Source organism: Corvus hawaiiensis, chromosome 1 (genome assembly GCF_020740725.1).
Source record: "Corvus hawaiiensis isolate bCorHaw1 chromosome 1, bCorHaw1.pri.cur, whole genome shotgun sequence".
NCBI lineage: Eukaryota > Metazoa > Chordata > Aves > Passeriformes > Corvidae > Corvus > Corvus hawaiiensis.
Window position 1 is genome coordinate 7,685,040 of NC_063213.1, and position 17,819 is coordinate 7,702,858.

At 40.7% G+C, this 17,819-nt stretch overlaps 1 protein-coding gene across 1 annotated transcript in view; it reads right to left on the reverse strand.

Annotated features, from left to right (window-relative positions):
• The window catches only part of PAXIP1 (PAX interacting protein 1), a 32,758-nt gene extending 17,495 nt beyond the window's left edge, over positions 1 to 15,263 (reverse strand). The window contains exons 1-6 of the mRNA XM_048324636.1: positions 14,833 to 15,263; positions 9,802 to 9,936; positions 7,898 to 7,941; positions 5,281 to 5,344; positions 4,830 to 4,943; positions 2,292 to 2,936 (exon numbers count right to left, since the gene is read on the reverse strand). Coding sequence (XP_048180593.1) covers positions 2,292 to 2,936; positions 4,830 to 4,943; positions 5,281 to 5,344; positions 7,898 to 7,941; positions 9,802 to 9,936; positions 14,833 to 14,922 — 1,092 coding nt within the window. The 5' untranslated portion in view covers positions 14,923 to 15,263. The remainder of the gene's footprint in view (positions 1 to 2,291; positions 2,937 to 4,829; positions 4,944 to 5,280; positions 5,345 to 7,897; positions 7,942 to 9,801; positions 9,937 to 14,832) is intronic.
• Positions 15,264 to 17,819: the final 2,556 nt, after the last annotated feature.

A 17,819-nucleotide genomic window follows, 5' to 3' on the forward strand; every position in this document is an offset into this window, starting at 1 on the left:
ATATCTTGTTTTTTAATCTCAATTCCAAAAAACAAAGAAAAACATTGATCTGCTGAGCACTAAGGGTTTTTTGGGAAAAAAAACCAAAACAACCTAACCTCCCTACTTAAGAATACTAGATTTTAGGTTTATATAGAGTGCTGAAGTAATCCGGAATTTAATTTTATTTTTAGAAGTGTAACTCACTGTTAGAAAAATCATTTTACACTAAGCAGACACAAGTTAGGAAGTGAATTTTTAAGCATCAGAAAAGGGAAAATTAGGCAAAGTTCTAATAGATTAGGACGAGTTCTACATATTTATGAAAATATTTTAATATAAACTACGTATTAGAAATGAGGAGCAATAGGAAATTCTAGACTTGCCATTCATAAAGCCTTTTAAACGTGAAATCAGCTTTGATGAATCCTGAAAAGCTTGTTTCCTTCAAAAGCGTCACCTTCAACGATGTGCATGTGTGAGAGAGGAACCAAAGCCCACCACTAGAGCACAAAGCCAATTAACTGTATCCTCTCAACCAGACATCCATCAACTCTCCATCAGAGGTGGCTCAAGTGTTTTCACAATGCACATCAAAACATCTCAGGTGTCATCTAAATAATTCTGATGTGGTTGGTATCGCACACGTGCAACCACGATTATCAATGCACCACGATTATCCATCACTCATGTCTCAGCAGCACCACAGTAGAAACACTCAACAACTAAAAATAACACACACAAAAATGTTTCTGGGGTTCGGTATGAGGAGCTACTCTCCACAACAAGTACCAAAAGCCAAAACTACAGAAGCTTCAGGACATGTATTTCAAAATAAAGGGATAAAACTTTCTAAAGTATTCTACGGCTATATTCAGAAAGTAACAATGTATCTGCAAACACCTGATGATGACAGATCTTGCCACTCAGCAGAAATCTGAGGTTCAAACTAGACACTAACTTGCCAACAACGTTCACCAAGACTTGCACTCATCATTCCGGGCACAAAGTAAAAGAGAAGTTATAGAGAGAAAAGTAGTACTGGTATTCCTCCCTCTAGGAAGCAGATTCACAATTCTAAGATGCAAAGCCTTTCTGCCCATGCTGGAGCTGGCACAGCAGCCTGAGACAGTACCTGGTACAGCCCTTGGACACCACAGCCCAGCCCCTACTCCAGCAGACTTTGGGTGAACAGAGACAAGCCAAAGCACACGACCACCAAGTGCCCTGTAGCTCTGCAAATACTACTGACAGAGAAATACTTCCACAGGGACACCACTGATGTCTATTTGACAGCACAGTGACTGGGCTGGAGACCATGTGGTGGCCAACTTACCCATGCTGGCCAACCGAGCAAAAGGTTGGCAGTTCTGCTCAGGCCTTGCCCAGAAGTCTCAGCCCTCAAACACTGAGAAGGCACTGAGAAGAGGAATCTAAGACTCAGATTTAAAATAAAGCCTGTATTTCCATTCCATATTTAGATGTCACATGAATAGCACAGAACCAACATTTTTGAGTGGCACCACATTCTGTGTTTAAGTACTGGCTGGAAGTCTCTATACTATTCAGGTACCTTCCAAAGTTTTACCATCAGATGAACATCCAAAGAAAGGCACCAGTGCAATTATTCACATAAAAGATATGTCTAACATTTACCAGTTAGGTTCTCATGCTCCCTTGCCACAAACATCTAAGAATTTCAATGCTGCAGATGCAGCATGCTCACTTGCTTTTTATCTTCTTGTAGAAAAACATTCAACACAAGAGCTGCAATTATTTCAACTACACAAGTGGCATAAGAAAGTGTAAGTTTGGACTTCTCCATAATAATGTGTATACTATATAACAGCCTAGTGATGCCCAGCAGAACAATGCAGTATAGAACTGAACCTACTGTGGGAACAATCAATTTCACAGTTTTATGTGTTTATAGCATAAATAATTCCTTGCACTGTCTGAGAAGCTTGAAGGATAGGAAATCAGGTTTCCTGAAGTAGCAAAATAATTCTAAATTAATGCTTTTTTTCCCTCTCTTACCAAGAAGTCCTTACTGAAAATCTAAACCATGGTATAGTTATACATAGCTTTACTCTTCTAAACATTTTTTCTAAATGCATTCTTACTTCTGTGAACCTGCTAGAAATTAAGTTACTTATTACGGGGAAAATATGAATTTGGCCACAATTCTAAGTAACAAGGGGACATTTTAACTTTGGGTATTTTAAGAACAGTAAAAGGAAACTGAAGTTCTTGGACACGATAGTTCTTAAGAAAAAGTCCAATAGCTTATAAATTAAAAATCCAACACTTACATGTGCTACATTTGATGGTCTATTAATCTGCTGAATATCAGCACTATTAGTAATATTCCTTAACGTCCGCACGGTTGGACTCCACGTGGCCATCACTTCCTGGCGGTCAGAACTTTGGGCACCTTGTACTGAAGCCATGAGGTTGCCTCTCATATCAGGAGGCAAAATGTTACCTGGCACTGGTGGGACATTGGCACACAAATTAATCAACCCGGAGTCTTTCCCTTGAGGCAACCTACGCTTTGCTGCAGATGCCTGTGGGACTTCAGCTGGTGTCCAATTCAAATTCCTTTCTTGCTTTTCTGGAGAGGAATCGGAAGAATCATCGAACATCAGTTCCCCTTTTGCCTTATCAGCAGTAGTAGATTTTGGTGAAAAAGCTTGATCACCCAAAGGAGATCCTTCTCGAGAAGATGCTGGGCTTGATAATTTTTCATCAGTACTAGCCTCATTTTGTGAATCTTGTTCTTCATTTTCTGCTTCTTCCTCCTCTTCCTCTTCCTCCTCTTCTTCCTCCTCGTATATAATTAAACGAGGATGATAAGGAGTCTCTTCTTTTTTACTCTTATCAGCTATAGAATCCAGTACCCAGTCTGGGGTCACAATTTTAATGCTGTCCCGTTTATAAGCACATTCATATTTTTCCTGGGGGGGAAAAAAAATTATTTAAAGACAAAAAAATTGCAAATAAGCTCTTTGAGATCAAGACTAGAGCATGGAGAAGAAGATCACAAGAGGCTGTCCAATACCGGAGTGATCTTGCCCAGATCCAACAGGACACACTCCACACTACTGTGCAGAACCACAAGTTCCAAGATTAAAACAAAAAACCCCAGATTCTCCACATTTACAATATTAAGGACTCAGAGACACAACTGCAGAAGACAAATGTCTTCACTTGCAAAATTCTTCTCTAACCCAATCACCAAGATTGCAATCCAGCAGCGAGGAACATCACAGTCAGTACTAAAATTCAGGTGATTTTAGGTGGACATTAAGGCAAGTCTAAATACAGTTTATGTTTTGTCCCCTATTAAAAAAAAAAAGTAAAAAAACCCAGCCCCACTATGGAAAAGCATTTGGGGAAAAAGTCAGAATTTCATAATAAAGCAGAGACAAATTTTTAAAAGGTGATCACTGAAAAAAAAGCATTTCAGCAGGAATACAGCTTAAATCTGAAAGCTTCACCATTTCCTTTACTAATAAATAGATTAGACACAGAATCTATTAGAATCTAAACAGTGTTCTATTTGTTGGAATATCCTCTTTGATGGAAACCCCTCACATACATCAAAACAGTACAGAAAAAAAACTTTCTTTCAAAAATTTGAAACTTATTTCAGTATCTAATATTTAAAAGTGATTGAGCTGGTATTTTCTTTTATGTCAAACAACATAAATTAACAACAGGCACATTCAGAGTGATTCTCTGGAGTTATTTCCTACAATGAAACTGTCATTCATACATAATAAAAGATTGGAGATGAAACCAAGTTTATTTGCCAACACGAGTTTTTATTCTTTCTTTCTGGTGAGAATTATTAACAATCTTGTTTTATCATCCTGTGTCTAGTCAGAGCAATCAAGTAAGGTTTCCTAGTGACAGAATTGTTCTCGTTACAAACTGCTGCAGGTTCCCCTGTAGTGTATCAGAGCAGCAGGACTGGAAGCAAAAAGTAATCATCCCATAAAATTGTTCCCATTCAATGACTATGTGCATTAAAATATTTGTACCCTACAGACAGGAAATGCTAATACCTTGTTAAGTTTCTTGACTGGCAAGCTAAAGACAATATCCTTTGTTCTAAAAAGCTTATTATTTAAGCTTTTAAGTAAGTTATTAAAGTTATGATTCTTAATGTATTTCATTGCCTCTTACAAACAAAATTTTAGGTAATAAAGCTTTATCCAAGCATTATATTTTATTGCGATGAAAGGGACAACTAGAATGGTGCTTGACACCCTTCTAAATAGTCCACAGAAGAAGGATCAAGCACTTAATAAAAAGAAAAAGTCAAAATCAACACGCACACATATTCACCAAAAAGAACCCAGCCCTACAAAGTTTCCTATATATTAAAGAAGGAAAAGCATTCATCTCCCATAGTCACACCTTCTCTTCTCCCAATGCCAGCCCATGTTTTATTCTTCCATTTTTCAATTTGGTCCTTCATTTTTCTTCACTGATTCTGTGTCTGTGGATTTATAAATCACAATCACTAATGACTGTGACATATAAAAATTGGGCTAAGACAAACAAGAAAAATAATAAAATTCTTTATTCAAACAGGAATTCAAATACCAGCGTGAAACTGGACATCTTTTGAATTAATCAGGCTTAAAGCCATGCAGAAAATAACTACAAACTTGTCAAAGTCACCCCAAGACAAAACTGAATAGCTGCAATGCGTAATTTTGCTGAATTTAGTTGTTAATGAACAGTCTTAAGAATTCTAACTTCAGGGAGATGGAAAATTTTTGACTGTTTGAAGCCAAATGAGAACTACAAGAAGAATTGTATATGTAAAAAACTCTTACCCCCTTTGGCTCAGGCACAATCAAATGAGTACACTTCTTATTGAGGCTCAGCTGGCAATTCCCTCCATAAAAAGTAATCAAAGCCCACAGCGTACTTCGGTCTTCAGATGAAACCTAAAAGGAAGGTAGAAAAGCCTTTTAGTTCTGTGCACCCAGCTGTCTACAGCTGGAAGAATGTTAGTAATCCACAACATACCATTTACAAGGCTGGCTAATGTATTACCTATCACTTTTAAATACCAAATTAGCATGAAAGAGAGAAAAAAGGATGACAAAGACATACAACAAGAAAAACCACTGAAGAGTAATTTTTAACCTGCACAGAGACAGAGAAAACAAAGACAAAAAAAAGTCATAGTACAACAGAAGAACTGGTATCTCTCCTTAAAAAAGCAAAGCACCACACATGTAATGCACATTGGAGTAGACTGAAATATGGTTCACTTCTTACCTGAGAGAGACAAGCAGTGACTCCAAAGAAGATCTGACATGATTCTGGAGAAAAGCCATTTACACTGGAAAGTAGGTGTCAAGGATGCAAAATAATTAGATGAAAGTTTCCTGAGTGACATTAGAAGGAAATTAAACAGTCTGTGTAGTACTTCTCAGATAATACCAAGTATTTGACCATTCAAACACTTTAATCTTTGAAAGCACATTTGCTGTTTGCAATTGAAGTTGTATGCGGCAAGAAAAAACCTGATGTTCAACTGAATCAGGACACCTGTAACATTATGATCAATTTTGGTAACACTCTAAACCAGAACTGACCTGGGAAAGACAGACAGACCATTGGACTTCAGCAACTTCCCTCCCTTTTCCACACTTTCATATGCTCTTATGCTTAAGATCCCTGCCCATTTGTCAGAAAAAAAACGACTACAGAGACAGGTGTACATTGTGTCACAAGTAGACAGAGATTTTTTAAATGAAACAAAATTATTTTCCCCGTGATGTTGACAGATACATCAGCAACACTCAAGTTCTGAGGCCCAGAAGAGACAGCACACAGCAAGCTGATGACGAAGCCCAGAGCAATTTAAAACTTAAGAATAAATAACTGCCATTACCCAGAATACCTCAAGGAGTTCAAGCCTGATGAACATCCTAAATTGTTCTCCATTTCATCCAAGGCAGAAATTCAGTACTGGATCTTTCGTAAGGGTACACGTGTCTACTCCCTGCCTGAGTACCTACTGCGAGCACATAAAGCACAAACAGTCGGTATTTAACTTTTAAGAGGTTGATCAGTTTACCTGGAGCTTGCACTCTCTAAAGAACAGGAGTGAAACAGACTCTCTTAAAACAGTTACAAGTAGCATAACAATAAAACAAAAGAGGGAATACAGCAAAACTCACTTTTTTTCCTGCCAGCAACAAAACTCCAGAAGTGCTCTTTTATCTGTACAAGACCATGGAAAAATACACCCTCCTCATTCTTGCTTTTGCTGTGAAAGAAATTGCCAGCCCCCTTTGCGGCATTATAGCCAAGGTTTTCACACATGAAACTCTTTTTCCTTCTTCACTAAGTCTGCTTCCAGCTTCATTTTTCTGCTACTTCCCTTCCACTGCAGGTTAGTCAGACTTTGCAAACATCAGTGGCAAGGCACAGGAGAACACTCTGCCTTCTTAAGTTCTTCCCTGGTGAAAACAACTTCCACTAAGAAACAGACAAAATTACTGTGCTTTTACATTGTATTAAATCTTTCTATATTAAACTTTACCTTTAGCAACTGAGAGGCAAATGCCCATCAAATAAGCACCAGAATTGGTAAGGCAACATAAAATCCTTAAGGCTCTTATTAGATCCATATGTCTAACTGACACAAGATGTTTCTAGGACTTGGTTCTTCAGAAATTCAATGACCACTTCGAGTATTACCAAATTAAAACATAAACAAAAGACAAAAATGCACAGTCTCAAACTTCTGCCTAAACTGTGTCCAAAAGCTATCAACTGGAAAAACTAAGCTATTCCTATTAACAACTGTATTTTTTTCATTATGGCAGTACCTAAATCCCTAACGAAAGGCCAGATGTCACTGCACTAGAAGTCATAAAGAGACTGAAACAGGATAAAACAAAGTTAAGACTTAACAATCCATTTTAGTGAGCACAATAAGACTCAGAGTAAAACCTAAACCCACCATGCTCTAAGGACATGAAGTGCTAGAAACTCAAAAGTCCAAGGACATATTTATTGCTGACAGGTGTACAAAACTTCCTTCTTCCATGCAACTGAAGAACAAGACCCTACTGAGACCTGGTCTTTTCATTTGGCCATTCCAATGTCCCCACAATAAAGACTTCCTGAGCAATAGCCATTGAGGGCTACATTCCCACATTTATTGCTACAATTTAGTTATGGACTGCATCACTCTGCTGTTTCATGTTTATTTCTCTTCTGGGTATCCAATAACGTCAGCTCTTAAGAGCACCCTTTTAAAAAACCCTGGTTGCAGATGGAAGACAAATTTTTTAATAGTGCAACTTCTTCATGTGAAAGAACGTCAATAATGAAATGCTAGGTTACTTAAACCTGAAAATGTAGATAATTCCAAGGGTTTTTCTTGTGAACACTCCTCATGGACACAAAAAAGTTTAGAGATGTGTGACATAAGCAACTAAACACTCTCATCCTGATGATGAAAGGACAATAAACACATTTATTATGTCCAGACAAAAATGACCAAGATCACTAGCCTAGACCACACCACAGAAACACAGTGCGATGCACAGGCACGCACCTTAAACTACTGGGTATAAAACAGGAATTCTGAATCCCTGAAGCACATTAAGGCCTGAATTCCTAATATGAACACCTGGATTCTTGCACCTACCACCTCTTGTTTTCCATTTCATAACAGTTGTCCTCTAAGTGCCTGTGAAACACAAAATAGGCAAAGGGACAGGAAAACTGAAGACAAAGAAGCTCCAAGCACACTGCAATCTTGGCAGGCAGAACACCTGCAATCATTTTAGAAATTTAAGCAGTACCTATTTGAAACAGTCTTGAATCCTTCAATGGTATCCATGTTTTCTACAGATTTTTGAACTTAAAAGGATACGGCAGAAGAGCTCCACAGCGAACAGACAAGATCACCCAGGAAGGCTGAAGAAAACAAAACCCACAAGACATTAAAAACCTTGGTCTAAATGAATTACCTTCCAAGTTCATGCTATAGCTAGTTTTAATACATGTGTTCCAGATTTGGAAGTCTAAGTGTTTCACAGACACTGCACCTAGTCTACAAAAAAGACTTCATTTATTTGCAAGAGTTCGCATAAAGACAGCTCAAAGGTTGTGTAGCAACCCTCTTCTCCCATGCCATTTACAGCATTTATTCATCCTCTCCCTTTTTGCAGTTCTCCTTGCCTGTAAGAAAAAATAATTCAGATAATCCCACCCTACACGCATCACCAAGGAGTGAAGAACCCTAACCTTACACAGAATGAGTTTTCTAAAGACAGAACAGTGCTGGCTGCTGAGCACTGATGGCCTCTACCTGACAGTATTCTGGGACAGAAGGGCTCAAAGGGACACAGGGAGGTGGCAGCAAATGAAGGAGATGTAGGACACTGGTCCCAATTCAACAGAGTAAGGAAGAATGGGCAAAGAGTAACATCACATTCAGTATAAAATTACTTTCCCTCAAAGACAAGCAAAAGAATATATTGTGGCAACAGTGTTTTACGGCATCCCAGTTCTTGTTATTCTCTTTCCCTTGTAAGGAATAATACAAAAAATAGCTAAAAACATTTAACTTCTAACTCCCCAATCCTCAGGGAAAAAAAAAAGGGTATTTTCCTTCCTTAAGTTTTTATCTTCCTTTTTCCCTATAACCAGCTACTTTTGCCTCTGACTTCCAGTCCCCTAATACTTAGTCTGATCTTCCTGATTACAAATCATGCTGTGATGTTTTCAGGTCAAACTAAGTGACATTAGTGAAAGATCTGCTCTCATCTGGCAAATGAGATGGCAGTTATGAAGCAAATTAAATTATCTGAGTGGCATTAGAAAGCAGGAACTGCTCTCTATGACATTGATGTCCCTCCTTCTCATGAAAATGGCAGCAGTTTCCTTGTTTATGAAGTTAAAATTACACCAAAAAGCATTTCAGAAAAAGGAACTAAAAATTAACCAGCACACCCATTAAAACCGTAAGGGTCCCTAGCCAAAGCACCTTTCATTTTTTAGAATTAATTCACAGTTCTACACCATCAGGTGAACTCTTATGACAAAACCTATCAAAATTCTCTACTGCCACCTGTACCCATATGGAAAAAATAAACCAAAATCATGTACCCAAAGGTACCAGCACTGAAATTCTAGTGTTATTTCTTCCAATCTCTCTCATGACTTCCAGAGTGACAAGTTCACATTTGCAAAGACGAAGCCCATAATTTTTCACTGAAAAAATATCCCACTATTGCAAGGTAGTAATAAAATACTGCTTTTTCAGTGTAATAAAGTGTAATTCCAGTGTAAGAAAGAAAAAAAAAGACTAAAAAACCCCTTAAAAAACTAAAATAAAGAGGAAAAAACCCCTAATTTTCTACATGTTCCTGTAGTCTGTAATTAGCATAGTATACATATGCAGAATCAACAAAATAATTTTGCACCTTGCCAATTATATATGTGTTTAAAAACACCCCTCAGTAATCTACTACTTACTCTAAATTAAAGTTTTCTGTTGCCAGAAGCTTGTAAGAACCTTCCCATCACAAATATTTCTAAAGTAGAGCTAGCAGGACATCATCTCACAGATGATAGATACAATAGAGCAACAACAGGAAGGTGAGAACAGAACTGTAATAGAAGTCAAGTGAGGATAAAAGTTTGTGTAACAAGAAGGTAACATTTTTAAAGACCCGTTTTATTTGGTCATCATCCAAAGATGAATATTTTGTTACAACAATAAAATATCTATGTCAGTACTTCGACAATATCATGGATGGATGAATCACTCACTTTTACCACAGGGAGATCAAAAACTTCTCGAGATTCTCCAACTTCTGGATTGTCCCCATCTTCTGAAATAATATGTGAGGCCAGTGCATTGTAAGAAACTTCCTTTGCTTTCCCAGCTTTCAGAAGTTGGATAACCTAAAGCCAAAGGAGAACAGGGAAAAGCCAACAATTTTTAGCAACTTTTATAGGAGAAAAACATTACTGCAAGAAGAAACTAACACTGGATGGATGCATTAATATGACCTTCTCTCTTGGCTGTCCTCTTGTAGGTGGCCAGCACTTTCCTGAAGTTGCCAAACGTATTACATTTAAAAACCTGACTGCCAAAGGTTTACATCTCTTCTATATTTTCATCATTCCATCTGAACATCTACTTTTCAAAATAACTGAGAATGAGGTAGGAGTTGGGGAAATGTTAAGGTTTTTCCAAAATACGTATTCCTAAAAAAACATATGAAAACAAATTTCCCTCAAGCAGGGAAAGAAAGCTCTTCTAAGTGTTTGGTTTTGCATAGGATAGCTCTGGAAGTGTTTCAATATACTTTAAAGTAGGAGGTTGAATTCTAAGGACTAAGTGATTTAGCAAAATATAGAAAAAAAAAACATAAGTAAGACTCACGCTCCCTAAATTTACCTTTAGGAGCTGGAACTGAAGTGCCTCACTCCACTGCTCTGTGCTGAGAGAACGCAAAACACCTCCCAACCACCAAAGCACATCTCACTCCCAGTTTTGCAAGGCCCAAATAGCAGATGCTGCTTTAAGAGTTCACTGTTCTCTCAGCTCTGCTGTAGAGATCTGTGTGATGAATCCAGCCCTGTGCCCCAAAAAACAAGACTTTCATTCGAACAGAGAACGAAGGTAGTGAGGCGTAGAGGGGAAAAAGAGAGAAATGTTTTAAAACATTACAGTCTAGAGTTCAAAAGTTCAAAATGCCAATTAAGATCATTGTTTCATTTCCCTTTCATTATTCCGAACTAATGATTTAGAACAAAACTGGTGTGATGTTCATCTTCCAAAACCTGCCAGGGACAGATGCCTATCTCTGCAAACCTGCTGGGGACATTCCCTTCAAAACAGGATGCTCTGCCCACAACAGTGAACAGCAGAGAGCAAGGCAATGCATTCATCAAACAAAATACTAATTAATTGGTCCTTAAGCAATTACTTACTACCCTGTACACTCACTAGGACAAAGAAGCACTGAAAAAGAGACTCTCCCAAAACACAGCATCAGGCTATTTTATAAAGCATTTCTGCTAAGCAGAGAAACAAAGATAGAAAAATCATCACTCACTGAGGAGGCAATTTTGGCATTTCCTGGCTGAAGTACCTGACTTTAAAACTCCATTTGAAAAAACAAAAATCAACTTTTTTCTGCAATGGATGAATATTACCAAAAGAATTACCCTAAAATAACCAAGAAAATTGATCATGAGTTTGCTGTTCTTGTCACCACAGCCAGAAACAGGAGTGAATGCTTCCATCTTGCACACCAATCCCCTAAATACACCCTCCTGCGGGAAATCCAGTTAACCATAAAGAAACACAGGATACTATCATTCCAGTGGGAGAAGCTAAATCCAAATAAAGCACTTTTGAAAACAGAAGGTATTTAAGAACAGTCTCAGCACACAAACTCCTTGTCTCACACAGTTACAATCCCATTCAACTGCTCATTTAGGGGAAGGCTAAAAAAAGAAGTGAACGTCATGAAAACTGAGAACCCAAATCTGACAGCATCAGAAAGAAGCTATAAATAATATGCTAAAACTATGACTTTTTTAATATCAAAACAATGTTGCACTACAGAACTTGTGCAAAACGTCTGCTTATACAAAAGGTTACACTGCTTTCATGTAGTAGTTTAAACACTAAAAATACGATACATAATTATTCATTTGATTATTTTATGTGTCATGAAAAAGATTCTTCCTAATTTAGCTTATGTCGACTTCAAAACTCCTCTCAGAATACACAACTTCTTCAGATTAAGTAGCGCCTGGACTGAAAAGTTGTATTGGCACAATTAAAGAACTCACTTATACTGGTATCAGCCATATATCTGTACCTAGAAGATAAAATGCTGAAAAGCCTTAACATGAACACCGTAAAAATCCTGCATTTCAGGTATTGGTTTATACCCATTAAATGAAATTTCTTTTTGGGGGGGGAGGAATAAAAACTTTATCTTGTTCTCTCCCACTAAAATCTGTGCTGGAAGAAACAAGAGGAATAGTTCAAAACTAAGAAGCTGGACAATGGGCATAAAAAAATAAATTAAACAAGATAACCAAAACCCAAATATCCTGTTCAAAGACCTTGTGCTGCATTGCATTACTTTTTATCTCTTTCTGATGGAAATATTGATTTTAACTGGTGTTTCCAAAGCACGATGGTCTGGGTTTATATGTTTGAGGAAAGCAGGAAGAGCATTTATCAAAAGAAAAGGAGTAGCTGACATCTACTCATCAGCCTCAGTAAGGTGTGAGCAGCAAAGTGCACCCAACGGAATGGAACGGACTTAAAGTTGAGAGGCAGCCTAATTCTCCATCATTTGCCAAAGAACACCTAGGCACAATTCCAGACTTTTGTTTCCCTTCCAATTTATGCTGCATATGCTTTAATAGGCAGTGGTTTGCAGTTATTCACCTGAATAAATTACTTTTTTTTCCCTTACTCTTGGATTTGTTTTGATTAGCGTGCTCACTTGTGCTAGGGCTGTTTTAATATTTACTACAGTAACTGGTTTTCTGTGAAACCATTTGGAAATTTAAGCTGATCAAAGTGTGCTCCTCCCCAGAAAATGAAGGAGGAAACTTCTTTGCAAAAAATCAAGCTGGCATCCACTTGCATATGAAGCAGTAAAAAGCGCCAAATATAGTTGTAATTTTTGTATCAGTAATGGGACAAATTTCACTCTAAGAATGGTTTGGGTTTGATTTATAATTCCTGCATTCTGTCTTGGCTCAAAACACACCTGATAAATGCTCCTTGTACTCAGGTGCCCCAGGGTACCACAGAGGATGCCCACAGGAGTGGGTGTCCTGGTCTCAGCAAGGATAAGAGCTAATTTATTCTCAGTAGCTGCTACAGTTCTGTGTTTTGGATTCAGAATGGGATAATGTTGATAACACGTTGATGTTTTGGTTTTTGCTAAGTCCTGTTAACACTAAATCAAGGACTCTTTTTTTGTGTCTCATGCTCTGCCAGTGAGGAGGTACAAAAAAGGCTGGGAAAGAGCACAGCCTGGGCAGGTGACCCAAACTGGCCAAAGGGATATTCCACACCAAAGCATGTCATGCCCAGGATATAAATCAGGGGAGTTACCCAAAAAAAAGACTGATCTGGGTTCAGGAACAAAGTCTGGCATCAGTCAGCAGACAGTGAGCAATTCTATCGTGCATCCCTTGCTTGGGGTTTTCTTTCTTTCCCTTTTTCTTATAATTATTATTTACTATTACATCTTACCTGGTTTTCAGGTAAGATATTTATATCTCAACCTACAAGCTTAATTTTTGATTCTCCTCCCCATTCCACTAGGGGTAGGGGGTGAGAGAGCAGCTGTGCTGTGCTTAGTTGCCAGCTGGGCTTAAGCCAGTACACAGGGTTCTCCCAAGAGCTGGCCCTGAGCTGAGGCCAGCCCGGCTCCTCGCTCTGACCCAGCTCTGCCACCCAACCCAGGCAGAGGAAAATTCAATGCACTGAGTGTGGAGCAAATCAAAGCCCTATGACAATGACTCTGACTGCAAAGAAGAATAAAATTTAACATGAGAAAGAAAACCAGTTTAAGAGAATGCTTGTCTACTTGCTCTATGGGAAAGCTGCTCACTGTCCTCCTATGTCAACACACAGCTAAGTACAGGCCTTTCAGGACACTACTTCTACGACAAATTATTTACAAGAGTCGTACAGGATTTTTGCACTCGTCCTCATACACATAATAATAATACTGCTGCTGTAGGGGTTTTTTTGTCAAAAATTTTATGTCTAAAGACCTAAATTTTATATCTAAAGACCTGTCTAAAAAAGTTTTCATCTTGATCTTTAACTGTATTCATCCTAGACTGTATTTCTTTTAACACAATAGGCATGAAAACCATCTGAACAGGCCAGTGCCTGTGTCTCCAAGTCACTTATAAGGCATACGAGGCTCAGTGAGTGCCAGGACAGGAAGCTAAAGGAATCCAACGCTGAACTAAGACCTTACTGCAGCAAATACCAGAGAGGCAAAGACTTTAACTTCACTGTGAAGCATACAGTAACCTGCTTGCAGGAAGCTGCTGTCCTAAAGCTCCATGCGGTGTACTTCAAGCACCTGTCTAATTGGACACACCACAGAAACTTTGTTTCAACCACCTTCGCCCACCTCGGGTGTTATTCACTGCAAGGCCACCTGCATTACCCAGGGCGCTGCCCCAGGGCACGGCGGGAGGGCTGGGCGGCCCTTGGCCTAAACCACACCAGCACCACACCGGGCGGTCCCGGGGCGGTACCAGGGCCGTGCCAAGGCGGGAAGGTCTTGTGTGGGAGGGAAGAGCCAGTCCGGCCCCCCGTGACGAACCTTCCCCATGGCCTGTCTCTGTATCTCCGTACGGAACCGGGCACAAGGGAGGGGCCGGGCCTGCGGAGCGCTCGGGTCGGAGGAGCGGCGGCCGCTGCCCCCGCTGCCCGCCCGGCCCGGCCCGGCCCGGCACAGGAAGTCCCTCCGCCCGCTCCTCCTCCGCTCAGGCGGCTCCGGCGGGGCCTGCGCGGCGGGGCCGCGGCTCCCATGGCGGCGGCGGCGGCGCTTCCCGCGGGCACGGCCGGGATCGGGACCGGGATCTGGACCGGCCGGCTCCCCTCCCCCCCCGCCATCCCTCACGGTCCCTCAGGCGCGCGCGGTCCCCCCCCACTCCCGCCCTTTCCCCGTGAGACGGCGCGAGCCTCGAGCCCGCGCGTGGTAGCCGGGCGATTCCACAGTGCCCCCCCCCCACCGGGAGGGGGGGAGACGAAGGGGAAGGCGGGAATGATCTGAAGGGATGACCCGGTACCTTGGGGTCGATGTCTCCCACCACGAAGAACTTGACGTCTTTGAACATCTCCTCCGGGACTTTCAGCTCCTCCTCGTCGTCGGCCAACATGGTCCCGGCCGGCAGCAGCGGGCGCTCCCCCCCTGCTCGCTATTCCCCCGCGCTCACTGTGGAAAAGCCTCCGGGGCCCGGGTCTCTCCCGTCCCCCTCCCCCCGCAGAGCCGCCGAACCGCGCGAGCAAGGCGCGCGCTGCGGGACACACCATCCCCCGCCGGGACGTAGGGGGGGTGGAAGGGGGAGGGGAGAGCCGCACCGACAAAGCGGCTCCCCCCGCCCGATCAGCCACCACCGCTGCCGCAGGGCCGCGCCTGGTTCTGATCCACAGGCGCTATCCCTGGTCCTTCCTCTCTCTCCGAACCGGACCGGCAGACAGCATCCGGGTCCGGAGCTCCCCCCGCGCGGGATGCAATGGACTCGCCCCGAACGACAGAGGCGGGCAGCGGGGCTACCCGGCCCCGCCCATTGGCGAGGGGGGAGGGAAGGCAGCCGCCTCCGGCCCCGCCCCCCGGGCGCCCAAGCCCCGCCCCGGCCCCGCCCCGGCCCCGCCCCTCGGTGCCGCTGTCGGGGGACGCGGCCCATGGCCCCCTCAGCCGCCGCCGGCAGCCAATAGTTTTGGGGTGTATTCCAAGATCCAGCTCATCAGTGACTGACTACTGACGTACTGACTACTCCCGAAATCAGCGCGTACCTCCACTAAGGTTGGAAAAGCTCTATAAGGTCGAATCCCACCGAAATAAGGCATTTTTCCCTCAGAAACTGCAAAGCATCCTTCTACATTGACAATGAACCATTCCCACCTAGAGGGGGATGTATCTTACCTAACTATTTTAGATAACAGAAAACAGAAATCATCACTTTATATAAGTTATGGTCAACAGGAAGAAACAAGCACTTTCAGAGCCTGATTCATGTCGCATATTTTAAACATCGCGGCATTGACAGGGGTGTTTAAAATATAAATACTACATAATATAATTGTATCTGTATAATGAACACTGCTTTTCAAAGGAGTTCTGGACCCCCTCATAATACTTTGATGTGGACAATGTTTCCCTCCCATACTCAGAGCATTTTTAAGAGATGGCATCGTAAGACTTAGTGAAATAAAAATACAGGGCAGCTACTGTTTCTGTCCTGCCTGCAAGGCCTGTCTCACTTTCCCAGGAGAAAACTGTATTTTTTTTACCTATGTTATTCTTGAAACAATGGTAGAAACTATAAATAGGTTTACAAGTCATTTATTTACTTTTACTGGATAAAATTTTACTGGATAAAGGCTTCACCTGTCTTTCTCCAGGTCTCCTGGATCTCCACATGACATCTTCCCCTTTTTACTCCAGCTATATAAGAAATACCCAACCTATCACCTGTTCTTTTTCCACTCCAGAAAGAAATCTTACCCTTTAGTTGAATGTTTTATTGTTTTGCCCACCCTGCCAATGAAATTTACTTTTTAAAGTGAAAATCAAACTAAAAAGTGCTTAAGCTTTTATATGGTACACTTTTTTATTGTAGAGCAGGAAAAAGGTAGAAATAACCATCTGCTTTTAAATCCATTTATACCTTTCTTTCAACAATTCATATTCTCATCTCACTTTCTATCTTTTCTAATAGCCCTTGTTCAGAGTAATTTTCTTCTGTCCCATGTATTTCCTGGACTGACTTTGAAAAGACTTCTCTGAGCTCTGCTTTCCTTTATAACTACTCTCCAGACAGCTGTGCTCAGCCTTTGTTTTCTTAGTTCCATAATTTTCACTCTTTCCAACTCCATCTTTGATCCATTTTGACTTCTTCACACTGAATTAGAACTATTTTGACCAAAATCTTCCTTCACCTGCAGAGAAATATTTTTCTTATTCTTCTTGATCTACCATATTTCATTAACACCACTGCTTCCTGAGCCTCCTTTCCTGCTGGATTTCATTGCCTCTGTAATCATCTGCATCTCCCAGCACTGGTAATTTTCACTTCTTTTCTTCAATAAATATCACTATCTCTCAGCTTTCTGTTCCACATTTTTCTCTGAGTCCTTTTCTCTTCCTTATGTAATTCATTATTTAAATTCATCTTTCTCAGTGTGATCACTAAATTGCCCTTTCTCACAGGAATACCTTCCTTATATCTAAGCCCATACACCATCACATATTCCCACTCCACACAAAGAAAACCAAAGTTTTGTCCTCCAAGGGTTTGTTCTCTTGATTTCCCTTCTCTGCCTATTTTTTTTGTTACTCTAATGAGTTCCTTCCCCTGGCCTTCCAATATTTTGGATTTTCCATAGTCACATAATTTTTGGTTCGTCGTACACCTCCAAGATGACAAGTATTTCAAAACAGGCATTATGCTAATAGTGGCAAAGAATATAATGCAAACAACCTGCACACATTTTTCATAATACTGCCCCTTCCGAAACTTTCAGCAGGAGTTGCAGCTATTGCAGCATTGGGTGGGACCACCTTGGATCTTCCATTTGTTCAGCTTGCCAAACCAGAAGAATATGAGATGAATTTGCTACTCTAAATCACAGCAATTTTAAAATTCTCTAGCAATAGGTCAGATTACTGCATCAAATCATTGAAATTCATTGCAAAAGCAGTTTTCCACAAATAAAAAGTACCCATTTATACGGGTAATTGTAATTATCCTTAGGGCTAAATACTTCTTTTTAACTAATTATGATAAAAATCCAAGAATAAAGTGTAATTCCATCCACAGTATGGAAGTGTAATGAAATGTGAAAAAAAGAGAAAGGTTAAGAATTAACTATAATAGGTTTACCAGAAGAAAATTGTTTTATAAATTCGGTCCTGCATAGCAAAGATAAAATTGTGGCCCTGACCTGGGATGTGGAACATGGACTTTTGGGTCTGTCTTCCTCTTTCCAACTGGAGTAAAAGTAACTTCACTGAGGCACAACTTAGGGATGGCCACTGGATGCCTAAATCCTT